The sequence below is a fragment of the Penicillium bovifimosum genome (assembly GCF_028826915.1).
Source record: "Penicillium bovifimosum strain IBT 22155 chromosome Unknown utg000003l_segment0_segment0, whole genome shotgun sequence".
In the NCBI taxonomy this organism is placed as follows: domain Eukaryota; kingdom Fungi; phylum Ascomycota; class Eurotiomycetes; order Eurotiales; family Aspergillaceae; genus Penicillium; species Penicillium bovifimosum.
The window spans coordinates 1,185,558-1,199,305 of record NW_026622712.1 but is presented as its reverse complement, the minus strand read 5'-3'; the positions used below and the strand labels follow the sequence as shown (position 1 = coordinate 1,199,305).

The 13,748-nt window shown below is 50.9% G+C and overlaps 8 protein-coding genes across 8 annotated transcripts; 5 read left to right on the top strand and 3 right to left on the bottom strand.

The window, feature by feature from the left end:
- Positions 1-48: 48 nt before the first annotated feature.
- On the top strand, positions 49-1,639 carry N7515_003511 (putative toxin biosynthesis protein; the record flags this gene model as incomplete). Its single annotated transcript, XM_056664255.1, has 4 exons — positions 49-240; positions 373-511; positions 571-679; positions 757-1,639. 4 exons carry the CDS (start codon positions 49-51, stop codon positions 1,637-1,639), a joined length of 1,323 nt encoding a protein of 440 aa, XP_056523312.1.
- A 518-nt stretch (positions 1,640-2,157) lies between these two features.
- On the bottom strand, positions 2,158-3,405 carry N7515_003510 (ceramidase; the record flags this gene model as incomplete). The annotated part of the gene is made up of 4 exons (XM_056664254.1): positions 2,158-2,344; positions 2,397-2,919; positions 2,999-3,236; positions 3,316-3,405. 4 exons carry the CDS (start codon positions 3,403-3,405, stop codon positions 2,158-2,160), a joined length of 1,038 nt encoding a protein of 345 aa, XP_056523311.1.
- Positions 3,406-4,314: 909 nt separating this feature from the next.
- On the top strand, positions 4,315-5,377 carry N7515_003509 (putative mitochondrial carrier protein; the record flags this gene model as incomplete). Its single annotated transcript, XM_056664253.1, has 2 exons — positions 4,315-4,369; positions 4,443-5,377. 2 exons carry the CDS (start codon positions 4,315-4,317, stop codon positions 5,375-5,377), a joined length of 990 nt encoding a protein of 329 aa, XP_056523310.1.
- A 598-nt stretch (positions 5,378-5,975) lies between these two features.
- N7515_003508 (uncharacterized protein) lies at positions 5,976-7,647 on the bottom strand (the record flags this gene model as incomplete). Its single annotated transcript, XM_056664252.1, has 3 exons — positions 5,976-6,185; positions 6,245-6,310; positions 6,367-7,647. The coding sequence occupies 3 exons, from the start codon at positions 7,645-7,647 to the stop codon at positions 5,976-5,978; spliced, it is 1,557 nt and encodes a 518-aa protein (XP_056523309.1).
- A 1,608-nt stretch (positions 7,648-9,255) lies between these two features.
- On the top strand, positions 9,256-9,594 carry N7515_003507 (uncharacterized protein; the record flags this gene model as incomplete). Its single annotated transcript, XM_056664251.1, has 2 exons — positions 9,256-9,456; positions 9,511-9,594. 2 exons carry the CDS (start codon positions 9,256-9,258, stop codon positions 9,592-9,594), a joined length of 285 nt encoding a protein of 94 aa, XP_056523308.1.
- An 827-nt stretch (positions 9,595-10,421) lies between these two features.
- On the top strand, positions 10,422-10,820 carry N7515_003506 (uncharacterized protein; the record flags this gene model as incomplete). Its single annotated transcript, XM_056664250.1, has 1 exon — positions 10,422-10,820. One exon carries the CDS (start codon positions 10,422-10,424, stop codon positions 10,818-10,820), a length of 399 nt encoding a protein of 132 aa, XP_056523307.1.
- A 206-nt stretch (positions 10,821-11,026) lies between these two features.
- On the top strand, positions 11,027-11,803 carry N7515_003505 (uncharacterized protein; the record flags this gene model as incomplete). The annotated part of the gene is made up of 1 exon (XM_056664249.1): positions 11,027-11,803. One exon carries the CDS (start codon positions 11,027-11,029, stop codon positions 11,801-11,803), a length of 777 nt encoding a protein of 258 aa, XP_056523306.1.
- Positions 11,804-12,856: 1,053 nt separating this feature from the next.
- Positions 12,857-13,610, bottom strand: N7515_003504 (putative prefoldin subunit 1; the record flags this gene model as incomplete). Its single annotated transcript, XM_056664248.1, has 3 exons — positions 12,857-13,025; positions 13,214-13,380; positions 13,581-13,610. The coding sequence occupies 3 exons, from the start codon at positions 13,608-13,610 to the stop codon at positions 12,857-12,859; spliced, it is 366 nt and encodes a 121-aa protein (XP_056523305.1).
- Between the last annotated feature and the right edge of the window lie 138 nt (positions 13,611-13,748).

Here is a 13,748-nt window from a genome sequence, read left to right as displayed (position 1 = left end):
TAAAAGCAACTCTCCCTCCCTTTCCTCCCCCCAGGGCTGTCTTACACCATGTCATCTCCATTCCGCATCGTCGAGCACATCGTGCCAGCTCAGCACATCAGGGAATACCCCGGAGCCACAGCAAACGACCAAGAAGAGGCTTTGAATCTAGCCGTGAAACAGTACATTCCCCTGGACAACCCCAATCCCCAACCGGGAGATGTTACAATTCTCGCTGCCCATGCAAATGGCTTCCCAAAGGTACGAGAGAGACGCCAACAAAATGCCGAGGTCCAGAACCGCCGGACCCACTTTTGGGAGCGCTGCGACGGCATCTCCAAACACAACAATATACGAATCGGAGACCCAGATATTGATGCTTTTGTCTCGTAGGAACTATACGAGCCGCTTTGGGAGGAAATATATGCTCGATCTAAGCAGAATGGAATCCGCATTCGAGGTATCTGGATGGCCGACGTGGCGCATCAGGGCCAGAGCAGCGTGATCAATGAAGATAGCCTTGGGAATGATCGTATGCGAATTCAACCTCCAAAAGCAAAAGCGAAACAAAATATGCTGACTCTGCTACAGCTAGCTGGTTCGATCACCCCCGAGACCTCCTCCACCTGGTCAACGTCAAGCGAGCTGAAATGCCCCGACCAATTGTCGGTATCGGACATAGCATGGGAGGTGCTCATCTGTGAGTCCAGTCCTCCATACCTAAGAACAACCCCCAAAAGAAATAAAGGCAAACAGCTAACAGCTAACAAATACAAGCACACAACTATGTCTAATGCACCCACGCCTAATCCACACCCTCGTCCTCCTCGACCCCGTAATCCAACGACAAACAACCCAACTCGACGGCCCAAGCCTCGAACACAACAAGCGCGAAATCGCCAAAACAACCCAACTATCCACCCACCGCCGCGACATCTGGCCCTCCCGCCAAGACGCCGCAGAAGGCTTCCGTCGCAGCCCCTTCTACCAAGCCTGGGATCCACGAGTCCTCTCCCGCTGGATCGAGCACGGTCTCCGCGATCTACCAACAGCCATCCACCCTCTGCCCCAACACCCAACCAAGGCCGTCACCAACACCACCAAGGACCCACCAGTAACACTCCGCACCACTCTGCACCAAGAAGTCTTCACCTTCTCCCGACCCAATTACATTCACACAAACAACACGGATGTGAATCGCCGGACCCATCCAGACCTAGACGCCGCACACCCACACAACCACCCCTTCTACCGCCCCGAACCAGCACGTATCTTCTCGCAACTTCCGTTCCTGCGTCCGAGTGTGCTGTATATCTTTGCTGGCAAGTCGGATATGTGTTTGCCGGACATGCGGGCTGATAAGCTGGCTAATACGGGTGTTGGGCTGGGTGGGAGTGGGGGTGTGGCGAAGGGGAGGGTGAGGGATGTTATGCTTGAGGACTTTGGACATTTGCTTGCTCAAGAGGCTGTGAATGAGTGTGCTGAGGCGGCGGTGGCGTGGATTACGCCCGAGATTAGGAGGTGGAGGGATGAGGAGGAGAGTTTCTGGAAGGAGTGGAATGGGAAGGGGAAGGTTGAGAAGATGACTGTTGATCAAGAGTGGTTGGAGCATGTTCCTGCGCCGGCGCGGAGGCCGAAGAATGGGGAGGCGAAGTTGTAGCTTGTCACTGTTACCTTGTGACGGGGGCTTTTATAGTTCCATCTTTGTTGCTGCTTTTCTTGTGGCCCTGGTTGAGGTTGGGGTCTATCGTTAGAATCAAGTATAGACTGGACAGGATCTACTTCCACGGTTTATAGAGAACAGGATGTCTGAATCGTCTAAGTTTTTTTCTATTTCGTGTCCTGTATGAGGGAGCTGAAGCGACCAGCATGCACAAGCTGGACTCCACTCTATAGCAACGAGCCCGCGCGCCCCAATGTAAAAACCAAACGATCAAAAGGTATCGTATATCTATGGACCGAAGCGAGATATCCATCTCCGGGACAGATTGAAAGGAACGCCAGGGAATAACAAAACAGTGCTCTGCTCCCAAGTGTCACAGCAAAGGACAAGGAAGAAAAAGCGTGGTATCTAGTTCGTCTGATGTGTTGAATCACACTCGCAAGCGCCATCCATATTCGATGAGTGCGAGTGATGAACAGGCTGTTACAGAAGGGATAAGAATGTGAGCGGCTTTCTCACGTCGACTTTTTGGCCCGAGCAACCCCGTTCTCGGATGGTCCGCCAGAGGTGCGGATCACCTCGGGAATTCGCCAGAAGTGCGCCCAGCGCAGGTGGTAGTCTTCTTGCTTGTTGTTGAGGCAGTGGCGGAGCCAGATGCCCCACGTAATGTAGAGGTACGCACCGATGCCGGTCATAATGTGCCTGCAGGAAGTTAGCGGATATTTACTTCTTTTTCGTGACATTGGAAACATACCACCAGCCATGTCCTTCCAAGAAGATACCCCATGGAAGACCGACAGCGCGGCGCATCCGCCGCATCTGGCCACAGAAGACATTATCCAGGTTCCAGATGAAGAAGCCTCCCAAGAACATGCTGAGTCCGTAGATGACCATGAACCACATGGTCTTGAGGGTCTTCTCGTCGCGCACGTTCTCGTAGTGCTGGCGCTCCTTCGTTGGGACGGGGAGTCCCTTCTTCTGGCGCGCTAGGCGATCTGCCTCTGTCGAGTGACGCCATTTCGGTCTAAGGGTCTTTTCCATAGTATACATGCTGCGGAAAACGACCACAGTGGTCAGGAGCGCATATGCATTCTGGTGGAAGACAGGGTCTTGGAGGTAGTGGTAGTAGAGGGTGATAAAGACGGCGAGTCCTGTGAGCGACACAGCGAGGATGACACGGGTGGTGACGGTCCGGGAGTAGGAGAATGAGGCATATGTCATGAGACAGGTCGTATAGATCATAGACAGTTCATCTACTAATTGCATGGGATCTGTTTCTAGGATTCAGCGGTCAGCATTGGTGTTCGCGACCATTTCTGAATGTTTTGTCTTGGGTATCATCGGTGAGGGTCCAACCGCGTTCCAACTGAGACATGCGGTTTTCGGAGGGGTGGAAGGACAACTTGCACTTTAGAGTCGAGTGGAATAGGAAGCTCCCGGTTCCGACTACCAGATAGCCCAGGAGGGCGACAGTGAAGATCTGATCGTGTCCATTGCGACGGCAGCTTAGGATGCCCTGGACTCCAAGCCACATAAATAGCAGGTTGGTGAGTGTGTTGACAATCTCTGCAGCATATGGGGTGGCATAGTAATCCTAGGCGGAGGGAGATGTTAGCGCAGGGTTCTGTGTATTCGCTTCGCTTGACTTTCGCCTTCGTGGTGGGGGAGAATACCTCTTCGCACCAGTTCAAGGTGGAGGTGACGGGCTCCCAATATCCATCCTTTGCGGGAGGATAGGGAAAGAAGGGCAAAGACCAGGTCATGCTGTACACCCCTTTTTGAAGAGAAGTTGAGTGTGTTGTGAAGCTGAATTATCAAGAGAAAAGAAAATAAAAGAGAGAAGCAAAATGGAGGACGACAACAAATGCCACATGACGTCGATTACACAAGCCCTCCGATTTCACGGCTTCTGATTGGTCTAACCGGGCTCCGCGAGATGCCGGATGCGGGTTGTTTCTTCTCCAGGCTGGTTCTGGTTCTGTTTACTTGTCTACTTCTACTATCTACTAGTTAACTATATGTTAACAAGTACTGCAGTCTGTAGGTATATGGATATATTCAATCTCATACTCTAATGGTCTCTCGACTGTCAATCTGAATCTGATCTAGCCACCGACATGCAGATGCACAGCCTATTGTACTTCGTAGAGTTGAGCCGCATGAGAGATAAGAGGTAAACTTGTACTCCTTAGCGAGTGAATAGTGATATTACCAGTTCAATTGAAATTCAAGTACATTCTGTCTACCTAAGAACAATACAGATCAATAGCTGTAACTATACAACAGTCAACCAGTCCTTTACTCCAAGCTTGGCAGGATTGGCAGCCTTATCGATAAGGGCCATGTCGCTGATCCCGATGACTTCACTATTTTCAACCTCTTTCCCCGACTGACCTCGGTAATCTCTACCTTGTGAATTGTCCCTGGAATATCTTCAGTCTCAGCCCTTCTCAATTTCTCCCTGGTGGAATGCAAATTGGTGTTTTCTGATCGTCTGACCGGCTTCCGTTGGCATTTTCTTCATTTTTTTACGCATCCGGTGGATCTGACGCCTGCCTTGACCGCCATACGACACGCCGATGGACCGCGACCTGGAATCGAATCTTTCATCTTCATAATAAACACATCTCCTGTCGAAGTTGCGGGTTCAATTTGGCCCTGCGCATCCGGCGATGTCGACCAATGGAACAACCACAGTGCCGCAGGTGAAGACAGGCAACTCAACAAGTAAGCAGCATCGTTTTTAACACCCTCGTCATACTTCTTTTCCATTGCTCATACTGACATCTTGTTTCTGCAGCCTCAAAAACACCCTTCCACTTCGCCGCTGGCCTCTGCTCCGGCCTTACTTCCTCCATCCTCCTCCAACCCGCCGATCTCCTCAAAACTCGAGTCCAACAATCTCAGGGAGCCGCCCTCCTCCCTACCTTGAAAGCCATTGTCTCCTCTCAAAATCCAATCCGCGGGTTATGGCGCGGCACGCTTCCTTCAGCTCTACGTACTGGCTTTGGCTCAGCGCTATACTTTACGAGTCTTAATTCATTGCGCCAAGCCCTTGCGCAAAGCAACCCACTGGTCCTAGCTAGCCCAGCAATAGGCGCAAAGTCATCGTCTGTGCTCCCCAAACTCTCCAACACGGCCAACCTCGCCACAGGAGCCGTCGCAAGAGTCGCTGCAGGCTTCGTAATGATGCCAGTGACCGTGATCAAGGTCCGGTACGAGTCGGACTTTTACGCATACCGCAGTTTAATAGGCGCAGGCCGCGACATCATCCGGACTGAAGGATTCCGTGGATTGTTCGCAGGATTTGGCGCTACTGCCGCTCGTGACGCCCCATATGCAGGTCTTTATGTCCTCTTCTATGAGCAACTGAAGCGAAGGTTCGCCTTGATGGCCACGAAACCTTCCGTGAATGGCGAGACACCAGTGATAGGCGTGTCATCCTCAGCCATACATTTCGTCTCCGGTGCAGCGGCTGCCGGTATGGCGACCGCAATCACCAATCCTTTTGACGCTGTCAAGACCCGGCTGCAGCTGATGCCTGCCAAGTACAGGAACATGGTGCACGCTACACGCTTGATGATTCACGAAGATGGCATGCGCAGTCTTTTCGGCGGACTTGGTATCCGTATGGCTCGCAAAGCTATGAGTTCGGCGCTTGCTTGGACCGTGTATGAAGAACTCATCACACGCGCTGAGAAGCGGTGGGAGACGAATCACCAGATCGGTCTTTAGATTTGCATTGTACCTGGCCTCCTTGCTATCATGCTTCCCACCTCATACCCCTCCACTTTCTGTATTATAGTCCGTTCATGCCCCGAAACCTTCGATCCTGCATAGGCCCGTGCCCAGATGCGCATACCTTGCATTGAGCTAAAACCAATGCATGGAGCCGATTGAAAGGCTGGGGCCTGACACATGCATGTACATTACCTGCATATGTCGTCTATCAAAGATCTGCGATCTCCATTGAGTTCCCTTACTGGGGCGTGTTACCAACTTGGCGGCACTACCCCACGTGCCCGTATAGTCGTAGAATAGACAAACACAGCCGAGTTTGATGTAAAGAACAAGCTAGCGAGAAACACAATTGACACTATAAAAGCCAGAGATATTTGAAAATCAGAAGTCATCAACTCGTATCGCATTCCTGTCCCATCACATACTCTGTGAAAGCAAGGGTAAAAAGAAGTGAAATCCCAACTCGTAGCAAAATTTCGACAAAAAGGGTAAACAGACTGGATCTCAAAGAAAGATGCAAGTAATTCATGTGCGTAAATCAGAAGCCTTCAGTCAAGCTTCGATATCGATCCAGCGCAAAACCAAAAGATGTTTATGCCCCGAGGCGGACCCGACGACTGGGGCTCTTCCTCCGGACTAGGTACAACCTGTCCTTGTTGCGGTCATTGACCCTCAGTTCAGTCCTTGAGTGGGATGTTTCGGCAATGACCTTGCGCTCGCGAATAGCTCGGGTGTGGGCAAAAAGTTCTTCTTGGAACTCCTCGGTGATCCATCGCTTGATGATAATATAGTTGGTGTCGCCCTGAAACCGAAGCATTAGTATTTGCATTGAATAAATCCAAGGTCTGATATAGTTCATACCTCATCCCAATCCCAAGGCAGATTGAAGTGAATAAGGGTTTCTGGCAGCAAGTGCTTGCGATGAACCTGGCATCATGTTAGTCTGGAGGATTTGCAGCCCTATATACGGGAAGAGACCATACCTTAATCCACGTGAGCTTGACATCCTTTTCATCAGGTTTCTTTGGTTCCTCCTTCTTTTTCTCCTCTTCCTTCTTTTTCTCGTCCTTTTTCTTGTTGATGATGGCATCAATCTCCGCTTCGCTGTAGCCAAGGCTTTGAAGATGATCGCGGAACTCCTTTGCTTTGCGCGCCGCCTCCTCTGCCTGCCTCTGCTTGATGCGCTCCTGTTCAAGCTTCCACTCCTCAACAGCAGCAGCCTTCATAGCAATCTCCTTCTTCCTCTTCTCCTCGGCCTCCTTCGCCTTCCGCATTTCCTCATCTTTAATCTCCTTAATGAGCTTCTCTCGTTCCTCCTCTTCCTCCTTCTCCCGCTGGAGCTGTTTCCACTTCTCCTCTTTGATCAGCTTGTCTCTCTCCTCCTGCTCCTCCTTCAACCTCGCAAGCTCCTTCCACTTCTCTTCCTTCATGAGCTTATCCCTCTGCGCCTTCTCATCCTGCCTGCGCGCAATATCCCTCAACCTCTCCTCCTGCAACTTATGCTTCACCTCTTCCTCTTCAGCAGCGAGTCTCTTCTCCTCCGCAAGTCTCTTAAGCTGATACCGCTCCTCCGCCTTGCGCTCAGCCTCTTCAGCGTCAAACTTGCTCTCATACCGCTGCAACTTCGCCAGCCGCTCAACAAGCTCCGCCTCGTATAGATCAGACTCATGCTTCGTCATGCGTGTCTCATGCGACGACTCATGTCGATCGACAACACGACTCTTCGTCTTCTCACGGTTCTTGCGAATCTTGCGTTCCAGCCGCTCGATCTCCTGCTGAGCTTGCCGAATATCCATGTCTTGTCGGAGATTCTCGTGCTCCAGGTGATACTGGCCCATGACAAGTTCATGGTCGCGGTGATAGGGCGAGTGGTCGCGCGAGACACTGGTGGCGCGCCCACGGTGGCCAGGAGAAACCGGCAGATTGACGACGACATCGTCGAAGCGGTCGTGACTGCGACTCGGCGGCTGTTCGGTGAACTCCTGGTGCACCCGCCGGTTCTGCGGCCTGCTCTCTAAGTGTCCGTCGTTGATGATAGTCACATTCGGTACTACTGGGTCGCGCTGGTGGCGACGACTGCCGCCTGTCGAGGCCGACCGGTGCACACGGGTTGATTGGATTGGTGCGAGGGTCACTCTTGGCTCATATTGGCGGTGGCGCGAGTGCGAGCGCCGGCGGACATGGCTTCGAGATTCTCCGCGGCGGAGGGAGATGTCTGTCTCGGAGAAATCTGAGTCGTCCGAGCTGAAGAACTCGATGGGCATTTTGGTGGTAGTTGTGACAAAGTATGGAGGTTGAGAAATGGATTTCGAGGCCCTGATAGAGGGGGCCTGAGCGGGGTTGATTCTATCAGGTGCTGGTGGCAGATGATAGGATGAATGTGAGCACCAAGGAAAAAGGAGAGAAAGAAGGAAAATATGCCGAAGATATGAAAATGGGGGCTAAAAATACGTATACGAGGATTGTGCGATTATCGTCAGCCAAAGCGGGGGAGGGGCTGGAAAGGAAGAGAAAGAGGGAAAAGAGGTAAGCCAGCGAAGTAGCTTTTTATTCAGGCGTGGGCGTTATTTGTCCAATGACGCCTGGATTTCAGCCTCATGGCGCACATTAACTTGAATTCGACCATAGCCTTATACCTCATTTATAGACACCCCTAACCATCGGTTCACCGAGTCTTGATATACTATTCCCGCCTTTCCTTTCTCTCCGTACTCTTCTACCCCTCTTGCACGCCCTCTCAGACTCGAACTCCAAGGCCGAGAATACATGGCATCATGCGGGCCCACTTCGAGTCCACTCTCGATATTAATATCCACACGCCTTGACGACCTGACGACTGGACACTTGAGCCCTACTTTTTCTAGACTGCACTTAGCGGTGAGCTGCATACGCCTTGTCCTTATCGCACGCCACTTGAAATAGTCACGATCGGGCCCTCCGTCAACGCTAATTTTCCTCGAGATGCTTAAATCATCCAGGTAGCCATCCGCGAAAACGGATTATTGCGAGTGTATCTTGCGATCTGCATCTTTATCCGTTGAAGAATTATCGCGCGCTTCTGAAATTGCACTTGGTTGGACTCGAGCTTCGGGTTGGATGCATTTAGCCGCTAGAAGATTCTCAGCTCTTTCCGCCTACTTGAACCAGATGTGTTGGATATCGTAGGAATGAATGCCATTCGCTGTATCACAAGATTGGGCACCAACTGTGTTTCATGTTTGTCTACGATCTATATCCAACTTCGATATTCGATACATCCATGGTAGCTATGCGGGTGGGGCTTTCTTACCCATGGATTTGGGGGGCCGCTTTTGGGAGGGGCGCCATGGTACATCTCAGTCTGGCTGTTTGCACGTGAGAAGGTCATACTTGCAACTGCAAGTTGCACGTGGTGGTTATACTGGGTTCAACTGACCATGTCCGGGGTACATAAAGGATTGAATTGCTCAATGCTCAAGAATGGTTTTGTCTACCCCCTCAATTTCTCCGATGTTTAGCTGCCAGCGTGCCCAGCAGACGCTATCGGCCAAATGAGCATGTTGGAGCACTAGCAGAGAGCGACTTTCAATGTCGACGACAGTCTTCGACAGACACAGTCAGCCCTGTTAGAAATGCTGCCCAAGAATGCACAGTGTGACTTGCCACTATCATCATCTCGCAATCAAAAAACCGATAAATTCTCCAAACCAGGTTGACTAGATACCTAGCAAATCAACCTGATCTCAAGCTGCTGGACATTCAGTTCTTGGAGCATTTCGTCGTGTCTCAGAAACAAGCCTACAGGCTACCGCGGAGATTGGGAGAATAGGGAGATTTCTGATAATAAATCGGACAATGCCTACCCAACCAGACTAATAAGCGACAACGCAAAAATGCTGGAGGAAGGTGCTGAAGAAGTTATTTCAGACGATCGGATCATGATGATTCGGATGCATTCAATCGAGCTTGGAGACCCTGTGTCGGGCCGACGATACACTCAAAAGGAGACACCTACTCCTTCTGAAGAACCTACAGATCTGTCTTCAGACACCGGTCTTCTGCTTGTTCCGCTCCTTCTCTTCTCCAGGCTTTTCGTACGTGAAGGGCTGAAGTAGGATTGATTCAATTAATTATACTTCAGAGTTCAGCCGTTCACATACAAAAAGCTTGGAGAGGAGAAGAAGTTGAAGAGCTATGTGTCCCCTGAATCATTTCTTCAATATTATGGCTGATTCGAATCAATACCTGCTGGGTTAACCCTACAGCACTTCACCCTCTTACACTTCAGCTCATCCAATTCCGTGTCGAATATAATCTTACTCGCTGTAATATCCAATACATACGACCATAGGGTGTGGAAAACAGGGCTTCCCGTCCGCTCAGCCGTACTTAAGCCACACGCCGGTGAGTTAGTAGTTGGGTGGGTGACCACCAGCGAATCCTCACTGTTGTATGTTTTTGTTCTCGCTTTCAGATCTTGCCATTCTCTCTTAGAGGTCTTTGATTTCAGTTCCGAGTGAGTTCAGCCGAGACAAAATGGTGAGGCCCTCAGGATTGCCAATTCTTTGATTTTGAAGTGTCCATGGTCAAGTCGTCTGAAGTTCCGTTGCCATGGTTTGGAAAATTTCGCTCCTTTAGATTGTAGGATGATGCGGTACTACCGTACTACGTAGTACTGAGGTAGATAAGGTCTCGGAGTTATATTTGACGACGTCATATGGGACAAGCACGTGGTCGCTAACGGTCAACTATTGTTGGCGAACAAGTACAAGAAGCAGAGTAAAGATCTGTATTGGCAAGCTAGCAAAGACTGGGGAGGACCGGAGGAGACAGAGAGAAAAAGAGAAAATCAGTGAGAGAAAGGAGATAGTGACGAACAGAGGCATAACTACCTAGCCTAATGAATCAGGCAGCCATTCAGGTCTCATGACCGCAGGCTCCAACAACTCATCTAGGTCTGCCTTGTTTGCCATGACCTCCCACTCCCAGCTCTGAAGTTAGCCTATAACAGTTTTGCCAGTCTCAGAGTCTCTCAATCTCACTCCTTAATCTCTTCACCATGGCTTCTCCCGCGATTGACCCGTCTCCTGGCGGCCCGGCGCAGGAACCCGTTCGCTTGAGAGACAAGTATAAGCAGGCCGCGCGATCTATCATCCTAGCACTCCAGACTTGGTCTAAGCCTGCCTATGCACACACCGATCTCGCGCAATTTCGAGTCTCCGTTCAGGGGTTCGATCCTGAAGATCCAAAATCGACCGATTCCGAACCTTGTCTCTTCCTACCTCTCAGCCAGGAGCAGCTTAACGAATACAAGCTCAATAAAAAGGTGCTTACCAAGGACGGGGATCGATATCTCCACAGATTTGGGGAAACTCTTAATGATTTCCCGCAAGTCTACCCTTTCCCGGCCCGTACATCCTCAATGCTGTCCACACGGACGAATATATACAGCATATGAGCGGGGACAGGCATTTGGTTAAACAAGACGAGTTTATGCGCATATACAAATATGGGCCATATTTGCTCGACCAGGCCCGGGACATGGGATATTTTGCGAAGCTAGCCTTGGCTGTAGCACTTCGTGCGAGCCAAGAGGAGGGTGAAAGAAATTAAGTCCCACAAGTCCCACCAGTCCCTTCTATGTTTGCGGTTCAGAGAACACCTATGGATGGACTTCTGCTCACTGGCCGTTCGCGTTCTGTTTACCTCTCTGTTCAGCGCAGCTACGAAAAGCACTGCGCGCTACAAAATTTATCTGCATGGCCAGTTTCAAGACAGTCATTGACCTCATGGCTAAGCTCACGACTCCTTGGTAACGCCAACCAAAAGGCCGTCAAACCTGACACCGCACTCGCCGACCTAGCCGCTCTCCGAGCCTACCATATCGATAATTTCCTTGACGATAAACTCTTCGATAACAAGCATTTTCGGCGTCTCATAGACGGCGCGAGAAGACCCAATCCCGTCACAAAAGTACGGGTCAGAAACCCTATTTCGCGTGACACTATTACGACACTATCTGCGGGCCTCGCCGCACTACCACCACGGCCCTCGGAGATGTCTGCGAACATTCTAGACGACTTGAACTCCGCAACCGCGTGCCGGGTAGCATTTGCTGGATTCATTCGCCTCGGAGAATTCGCCTACAAGACTGACGACCTCCGCACACGTTCTATCTTCTCAGCCACAAAGTTAACGCGCTCCGATGTCAGATTCTCGTCCTCGTTAGACCACGCACAACTCACACTCAAGCGCAGTAAGACAGACCGCCGCCACGGAGGCGTGCAAATTATTCTGGCAAAGACGGGAGACGGCGCGTGCCCGGTTGATGCCCTTCAGAAGCTGCTACTGCTCGACCCCAAAGGGCCCCGACGCCCCATTGTTCTCCTTCCACAGAAGGCCATTCAGTCGCAACAACTTCCTCTCGACCTTATCTACTAAGCTAAGAGCGCTTGGACTACAGACAGAGGGCTACTCGGGTCACAGTTTTCGGAAGGGCGCAGCTCAGCATGCGCACGATAGTGGGATACTCGACGACCAGATTCAGATGCTAGGGAGATGGACCTCAGAGGCTTTCAGGGTGTATTTCACGACGAACGCGTCAGTTTTGTACAAGCTCAATCACCAGTTCCAGACAGGCTCGCCGGCCCCGCTGTCTCTGCTGCTTCCACCACCGTCCCCTCCACCATCCTAGTTTGGCCGGGTCATCTGGGCCCTATCTGACGCTACGGTCTACGACCCCAGCGACAGATGACCCGTTATGGCCAAACTACACTCTTCTCGCTCCTCTTGACTGCGTGAGGTCACCAATAAAAGGACGTCGATAAGCGTGCTTTGCAGCTGATGATCCTTGCGTCGTGACAGCTGCAGCGCGCTAGGCTCCATCGGACCCACTACGCTCTTTTGACGGCATCGGTAGAGATCTTGAATGTAGTGCACGAGTCATTTATCCTAGCCAAGGACTAACTATACTTCGCTACAAGGCCGCAATCGATATCGGCGAATATAGTTAGTGTTGATCCCCGATTTGCCCACCCATAGAGAAAACCCGGAGGCCGGAGAACGACATCGAGACATCAATAAGTTCGTTCACGAAGATATTTTTTTGCAAACAATAACTCCTGGGTATCCAAGTCCAGCCCGCAACCCAAGTCTATGTAGTCGCCAGAATGCAAGTCGGTCGGCCGAACGTAGAAAGGCGAGCATTCTTATACTCGTCCTGCATCTGCGAGGCGAGATATAGGACACGGTGCTCACCAGTCTCGATGTTATGGTATCTCCAGTCCACTCCATCCTTTTCGACATTGTGTGACAGGTCCACGCAAAGAGGTACAAGACAGATCAATGCCGGTCCAATCTATTCCCTCCCAGCGTTATTCACATCGACCCGAATCGCCGAATTGTGATGTGAAAAATGCCATAACCAGGGCATCCGCTATGGCAGCACGCCAAGATAACATCTTTCCGACTTCCCATTCCATTTCAAGCATTTATTCACGCCCTCCCACCAGATTTGAGAATCTGCTCCAAATTCTCCCGACTCTTCTGATTCGTCGTCTCGTGATACTGCAACTTCTTCTCAAGATTGGCGATCTCAGCTGTAGCCTCGCCACTCTCGCGCGTGAGGCGCTTGTTGACAGTATCGATAGGAAGATTAACAAACCTAAGACAGGGGTAAGCATGAGCATGGGTCTCAGTTTCCAAAGTATGCCGTTGACGGGAAATTCCTCCGACTGTCTGTCTCACGCCACAAACCCGAAAACAGGAATCGATAAAACGAAGACAGATAGGAAAAGCGACCAAAACAAAAACAAAAGCCAAGAGAGAATGAGGGAAGACAGTAATGCTCACATTTTCCCGACGCCCTCGTAAACCTTCGTTTCACTGGGCAACTCAGACAGCTCCTTCGATGTAAGTTGCAGCATGCGGATCTCGCGCTGCTTAGCTGTCATGTGGGCCTTGGTGAGGCTGATTTGTTGCTGTGAGGCGACGGCGCGGGTCTCGATCTCTTGGAGGAGCTGTAGGCACAGTAGTTGTTAGCTTCTGTACACATGCGACACATCGATATGGACTTGACATTGGGTTCGACATCCTTGAGTAGGAATCACGACAGACAGGAGACAGGTTAGACCATTGAAGTGGCGCACCGGTTCCCCTTGCCTTGGCTTCGCGGTATCCGAGTCAAATGTATTGGATCCAGTATTCAGCTGAGACACACCTTCTGGAGAGCTTCGTTGGGAATCGACATCTTGGCTGTGAATTGTTTCCGGAGCTTGCGTATTGTTGAGGGGTAGGAGGACGGGCGGAAGTGAAATTGTTTTGTTGGTGGACTCCTGAGTGCTTTTCGTATTCTTCCCAGGGGTAAGAAATTATTGAATGATTGGGC